A 7410-nucleotide genomic window follows, 5' to 3' on the forward strand; every position below is an offset into this window, starting at 1 on the left:
CTTTCAAATCATAAACAAATAATCCAAGAAAAAAAATGCTGCAAAAAAATTCAGGAAAACATAGCATATTTTTATTAACTTTAACTGCAGGCAGTTATAGTTATAGATGTATCAGGATACATCTGTAGTATTTTTTTCTATAGTGTTTGGCTGAATTATCTTTGATGGCCTCATTTTATGACAGCAGTTTTGCAAGACTGACTTCTATAGTCAGAATAGAAAAATAATCTTCTGGCATAATTCATCAGAATTTTATTATATTTTTATTGACAGTTCAGAAAGGTTTCATTCATCTTCAAAAATTATTTTGGGTAGGGTCATGTAAACTTTTAATCAAACTTGAGAAAACTTGTAACAAGTTTCTTTGATATTTGAGCAGTAAGATTTCAGGGCATTTTCAATTTTCTTGAACTATGATCACACCTTAAATACTTTTTCAATTGAGAAGTAGAACAAGGTTGTACAAAAGAGGGGCCGTGAAATACAGGCATCACAGAAAATTAGCCTCGGTACCCTTCCTTACATACTATTTGTCTAAAAGTCTTTTGTGTTTAATATTTATGTAGTTTAATGACTTTCCTTTACATATGATAAAATATTGCCTTTGTGGTTCTCTTAAAAATAATGCATTGGCTTGTCTTTTCTTCTTTGAAGTGCACAGTGACTTGTGGCCGAGGGTTACGGTACCGGGTTGTTCTGTGTATTAACCACCGTGGAGAGCATGTTGGGGGCTGCAACCCACAACTGAAATTACACATCAAAGAAGAGTGTGTCATTCCCATCCCGTGTTATAAACCAAAAGGTAAGTCTGTGGTGCATTGTAAATTCAAATCAAATAGTATTTCTAGCTCCCATTCCAATATTGTAGCATTTCCCTTTCAACTTACTACTTTCTTATAAAAATTGTTTTACTGACAGATTGCAATAGACCTTCCCATCTAGATAAAGAAGTTAGATATATGTGAATTATTCATCTTGAGGGAAAACTGAGCTCCTGTTGATTCCGTACAGATGGAGTAGCTCCTATCTATCTAGTTTTATACTAACGTTTCTTGGTGGACGTAAGAAAATTAAATGCAGTCTCTCCCTTGAAGAAAAAGAAGGAGAATGGCAGAGGGGGAGATTAAAAAAGGAGGGGAAGGAAAAGTAGGAGGAGGAAGAGAAAGAAGAGCAAGAAAAAGAGGAAGAAATAGAGGAGGAGGAAATTATTCTTTTCTCAAGATTCTCGTTCTTCTTTGTAGCTACCTCTCCACTGGAGTGTAAGATTTTTGAGGGAGGAATGATGTCATCTTTATCATGTGTACTAATGCATGGAATGAATGAAAACTTCCAGTTCCCAGTGGAGATCTATGGATGCATTTATAATCTCTCCAGTAGTTCACATTTGTTCTACATGAAAGAGCAGAAATGGGTAGCATCGATGGATAGGAGGATTTGGCATCATTTCTCTGATATATGATCTTCTCTGTACATAATTATTTCCATATTCTTTAATGTTAATCATCCTCATGAAAAGTATCTTCCATCTTGAAATTGGAGAAAAGATTATTCCCAACTATTAGTAAGGACTCCTCCTTAGTGTTTGAGAGAGGATGGTAAAACTCTCTTTTGTTATTTTTGGGTTCATTATTCATACAGAGAGCCTCATAATTAGCCATCCAATAAATATTTTTCAGTATGTCTATCTTGCAGAAAAATCACTAGTTGCCATGACAGGTACAGACATTGACTACATAACTCCATCAGTGAAGTCTTTTCTCCTTCTTTCTGCACTTACGATACTTTCATAGCCACTTTCATTGTGTCCACAGTTTCCTTGAAGAACCCCAAAGTTATTTTTATTTCTCACTTCATAGATAAATTATTCCTTTCTTCACATCAAGGAGGCTTCAAAGGACAGAAAGGGGCAACAGTTTGTTTTTCCATGCCAGATGTAATTGGTAATCATCTCCCTCAACAACTACAACAACAGTAAAAGTTTGAGTAAACTATAACACAGACTCTTTCATCCCTCCCAACTTTCTTAACTTTCATGTTATTTCTCTTTCTCTATTAATGTTTGCATTCCATGGACAAAAATAAAATATAACCAAAGATAGCAAGCTGATATGGTTGAAGTAAGAGCTTCAATGTATGAACAACAGAAATTGGTATTGATTTATAAAAGGCATTTTTATGTTAACTTTGACAGCATATTCAACTGTATCATGATCACTTTGGTTGCTTTTTAATAATGTATTAATTTAAAAAAAAATACAACAGAAATGTTTAATTCATTCCAGCAGCCACCTAATGTATTTTACTAAGGAACTCAACTTGCATTTGAAAAACATGACCTCTTTATAAATGAAATCTTCAGCCAATATGATCATATATCCAACTCCTTAATGATTAATAGTAATTAAGCTTATTGTTTATGTTCTCTTTTTCTTAGAAAAAAGTCCAGTGGAAGCAAAATTGCCTTGGCTGAAACAAGCACAAGAACTAGAAGAGACCAGAATAGCAACAGAAGAACCAACGTGAGTCCAGGACCCTTTATGGGAATAATCAGGGCATAGCCAGTTAACATGATATATGTAATTTTTGTACTCATTGGAGTACAATGATACATTTAATATCCGAATGACCTGGATTTACAGACTCTAGAGAGCTTGAGCTGGCTAGAGTTTTTCTTTATTTCACAATTCAGCAGTCCTCCTTTGGCAGTTTCTCTGAGCAGCACAGAAAAGAACAGTGTTACTTAACTCAAAGCAGATCCAGTGGTCTGTTGCACTTAAGAGATTGGGGATAATTTCTAGGTTTTAACGCATGTGATTTGACCATGAACCATCATAGTATTGTACAAATAAACCAGTCATTCCATGGGTAAGTCATGGTCAATCTCTATAAAATTAATTAAGTTGGAATGCATTAGTTGCTTGAGTGATCATAGGGAAATGGAAGGAACAAGGTACTAAGAGTATTGGAGCTTAGAACCACCCCTGCTAACTACATGACCTTAGACAAGTCTAATTTTTCTGTCTCTTATTCTCCTTACTTATAAAAGGGGCAGGTTGGGCTTGATCTCTCCAGGGTTCATTCCAACTCAAAAATCCAATGACTACCATCTGCATGTGATTTGATGAATCTGGATTGTAACAGTGCCAGTGGAAATTAAGAATCAAGAGGAAATCAAAGAAGCATTCTGGAGGCGGTTATATAGGGACAAAAAGAGAGCAAGAAATCAGAGGTGCTCTGAGATTTCTAGTCCAGGAATCTATAAGAACAACAGCACCAATGATAGACTCAAGTAATTGAACAGAATGGCTGATTCCATGTCAAACATGTTAAGTCTTTGGTGCTGACAGGCTGTCTATGAAGAGAGCGATTCCCGGAGCATCAGAGGAAAAGGGGTCTCAGCAGTAATCTGGCCACTTTCCCTCTCGGAGCAGGCATTTCTTCTTCAACACCTTCAGCAATATGCAGAGTTCACTGCATTAAGAGAAGCCTCATTCTTGTGTTGGGCAACCCGAGTTATTTGCAAGATCTTTTTCTTCTGTTGAGACAGAATAGACCTCCTAATTTGTGTTCTCTGAAGCAGAAAAAAAAAATACATCTATGCCCCATCCCATGTGACAAGTTTCACAAATACGAAGAAAGCTGCCATGGATCCTGAGAGCTTTGTCTTTCCCAAGTTCATCATTCTTAGCCTTTTCAGCAGGCTTCATGCACTGTTGTTTTTAGATCCTTTCCCAACCTCCTATGCTTTTCAGAACCCACTCTCATTTGTCAATCTCCCTTTTTACTGTGGTCCAGCCCAGTGGTGAGCCCCAGGCCAGTGTGGGTTACTTCTCTCTGAGAAGGCACATGTGGCAAAGTGGTGTGGGCCAACATAGCTGGCATATCACACTCATGACAAGCACAGACTTCTTCACGTGGACCACTGTCAGTGCTAGCTATGACCACAGAAGAAACTGTGGACCGTGTGAGGGCGAATGGCTTCACAGTATTTGAGTAAAAAGAGAAGAGTGTTGGGCTCCTGACAGAAGCTTGGAGATTTAGAGGAAGAGGGGGAATCAAAAGAGGAAGATGGTGAGGGAGTAAAGTAGTGAAGAGAGGGAAGAGTAAGACCCAGGAAAGCTTATTATTCCAGAGACCAAAGGAGGAGGGAGTTTAAGGAGGCAAGCAGCAAACAGGATTCAAATCTCTCAGAAAGACAAGGAAAATCCATGAGGAAAGAGAAAAGGCTGCTTTGATTAACAAGAAAGGCTTTTTCAGTGAATTCTAGAATAGTAGCATTCAAAGGGTGGAGAATAAAACATTGTGGATATTTCAGAAATAAATTTCCAAAAAAGAAGGAAATGGAGCAATGGGTATTTGAGTACTACAGAAGGAACAAAGATTGGTAGTCAAGCTGATGGAAAAGCCTATGTGTATGTGTTTGTTATTTTTCATTTTGAAGTTAGGGCAATCTTAAACAAATTAAAAAGGGTTTTGCACAAGTCAGTTAATATCTGTAGACCTTCCAACTATACAAGGAAGGCATTAGGCTACATGCTGCTGGAACCTTCTCCCATCTCTGATCACCTACAATCCTGTAAGGGAAGGAGTCTACAGAAAGAAAAGGGTTTGAGACACTTGAGAGAGAGTGTGTAGTTGTCACAGAAGGAAGGTCACAGAGTCCTCTGTCTAGAATGATGGGTCCTACCAAGAGCTTTTGTTTTCAAAACACAGTTAGATGACAGTCGATAATCCTTCTGTACGTCCTCTTTTGGTTAATAGGATTGCAGCCTGTCCAGTTCCCCAAACTAGAAGCCTGGAGTCTTTCTTGGCTCCTTCTCATTCTTCCCTGATGTTTAATTAGCCACTGAGTTGTGCCGACTATATTTACTAAAATCTTCCTTGGTTCCAGTTCCTCCTCTCCATCCAAACTACCATCCTTGTATAGGTCCTGAAGTCAATTCCTAGGACACCTACAACAGCTTTCTAATTTGCTTCTGAATTGCTTCCCTCAAATCCACCCCTACACAACACAGCCACCAGAGTAGTCTATCTAGGTAGGGTGCAAGTCTAATTCCTTTTTTTTTTGAGACGGAGTCTCACTCTGTCACTCAGGTTGGAGTGCAGTGGCACGATCTCTGCTCACTGCAACCTCTGCCTTCTGAGTTCAAGCGATTCTCCTGCCTCAGCCTCCTGAGTAGCTGGGGTTACAGACACGTGGCACCACGCCAGGCTAATGTTTTGTATTTTTAGTAGAGATGGGGTTTCCCCATGTTAGCCAGGATGGTCTCGATCTCCTGAGCTCATGATCCACTCGTCTCGGCCCCAGAAAGTGCTGGGATTACAGGCGTGAGCCACCGCGCCTGGCCAAGTCTAATTCTGTCTTTGCAATGTTCAGAATATCCAAATGTCTCCCCATCACTCAAAGATTTATGTGGGTTCATATGCCCAACAGGACATGGCAGGGTATTACTCTTCCTGCTCCCCAGCCTTATGTCTGGCCCCCTCCTTTTTTTGCCTTGAGTGGGATGCTCCAGCCACACTGACTTACGGGCTGTTTCTTGCCCACAGCAAGCTGTCTCTTGCCTCCTTCTCTTTAATCACACTCCCCTCTTAGTTGGGAATGGCTCCCACCTATTAAGTCTTTTTCTGTAACTTTCTTTTTAATCATAGAAAATTGCAAACCTATTTAAAAGAGGAGAAAACAGTGTAATGAACCCCTATGTCATGTTCATAACCCAGTATCAACAATTATCAACCCAGCGCCACTCTTGTTTCATTGAAACCATCACCACTGCCACTACCCTCTGATCATTTTTGAAGCAAGTACAGACAGCACATCATTTCATTCATAATTATGTATCTCTAAAAGAAGTTTTTAAAAAAATTAACCAAAATACCATCAGATACTGTAGGAGTGGGGCTCTATCACCAACATTTTCTTTTTCTTTTTATTTCGGCTGCCAGATTTTTTTTTAAATCATGTAAGAGATATACAACATAAAACTTACCATTTAAACCATTTTGAAGGGTACAGTTCAGTAGTGTTAATCACATTCACATTGTTGTGCACCCATCACCACCTCCCATCTCTCGAATTTTCTCATCATCCCCAACATAAGCTCTGCTCACCTTCAGCAATAACTCCCTACTCTCTCCCTCTAGACTCTGGTAACCTCTATTCTACTTTCTGTCTCTCTTTCATTCAACAGCACTTTTTTTTTTTTTTCCCCCGAGACGGGGTCTGGCTCTGTCGCCCAGGCTGGAGTGCAGTGGCGCGATCTCGGCTCACTGCAAGCTCCGCCTCCCGGGTTCACGCCATTCTCCTGCCTCAGCCTCCCGAGTAGCTGGGACTACAGGCGCCTGCCCCCACGCCCGTTCATTCACCAGCATTTTAAACAAACACCCCAGGTAACTTTGGCAGGGGAGTGGGCATATCTAAGTTTGGGAACCACTGGATCAGATAGTCTCTAAGATCCCTTTAAAGTTCAGAAAATATTGTTTACTTTATTGAATTAGAAAAGGGGGATATCTACCGGGCGCAGTTGCTCACGCCTATAATCCCAGCACTTTGGGAAGCCGAGGTGGGTTTATCACCCAAACTCAGGAGTTTGAGACCAGCCTGGCCAACATGGTAAAACTCCGTCTCTACTAAAAATACAAAAATTAGCCGGGTGTGGTGGCACATACCTGTAGTCCCAGCTACTCAGGAGGCTAAGGCAGGAAAATTGCCTGAACTCTGGAGGCAGAGGTTGCAGTGAGCTGAGACCCTGCCACTACTCTCCAGCCTGGGTGACATAGCGAGACTCCGCCTCAAAAAAAAAAAGAAAAAAAAAAGAAAAAAGAAAAAAACAGAAAAGGGGGATATCATAGAAGCTACAGTGAGGTTCAGGGCCTATATTCATTCCAAGCCTGCCTTTTCTGTCAGCCCCACCTGACTTTGCTAGCGGTTTCTTCCTCCTCATATTCACAGAGCAAAGCTAAAAAGCTCTTTACTCCTGAAGGACACCACCCTTTCCTCCCCCTTGTTGGAGACTGAGCAGACAGCACCTGTTCCCTGGCCTGAGCAGCTGCCTCTTCCCACCTTCCGCAATCTCTCCCTCTGTGGTCTCTCTGCAATTTTCCTGCATAATTCACACTGCCTGGCAGTTTCTGGCCTGGTCCTAGCCATCTAGTGTGAAGTTTATAGTTTCCTGCCACCACTTCTGACTCTATTCATTCCCTCGATTTCCAAACAAAACCGCAGCATATCTCAGCTTCCAGTGCATCCTTTTATTACCACTGTCTTTTGTGGTTTGGGTTTGGGGATGCTTCCTTGTTGACAATGAAGGGGAGGGTGAACGCAGCTGTATTTTACATCCCTCCAGTAGAGCCTGCCAAGCCGGCCTGGAGGAGATAAATATTTCTGCCTCTGTGGTTTACCATGACTCA

At 40.7% G+C, this 7410-nt stretch overlaps 1 protein-coding gene across 2 annotated transcripts in view; it reads left to right on the plus strand.

The window, feature by feature from the left end:
- Positions 1-5139, plus strand: part of LOC101025385 (ADAMTS-like protein 3) — a 261955-nt gene extending 256816 nt beyond the window's left edge. For both annotated transcript variants that reach the window (XM_031668415.1, XM_021941826.2), the window contains 2 exons: positions 655-802; positions 2435-5139. In XM_031668415.1, coding sequence (XP_031524275.1) covers positions 655-802; positions 2435-2523 — 237 coding nt within the window. In that variant the 3' untranslated portion in view covers positions 2524-5139. The remainder of the gene's footprint in view (positions 1-654; positions 803-2434) is intronic.
- Positions 5140-7410: the final 2271 nt, after the last annotated feature.

The sequence above is a fragment of the Papio anubis genome, chromosome 7 (genome assembly GCF_008728515.1).
Source record: "Papio anubis isolate 15944 chromosome 7, Panubis1.0, whole genome shotgun sequence".
Taxonomy (NCBI): Eukaryota; Metazoa; Chordata; class Mammalia; order Primates; family Cercopithecidae; genus Papio; species Papio anubis.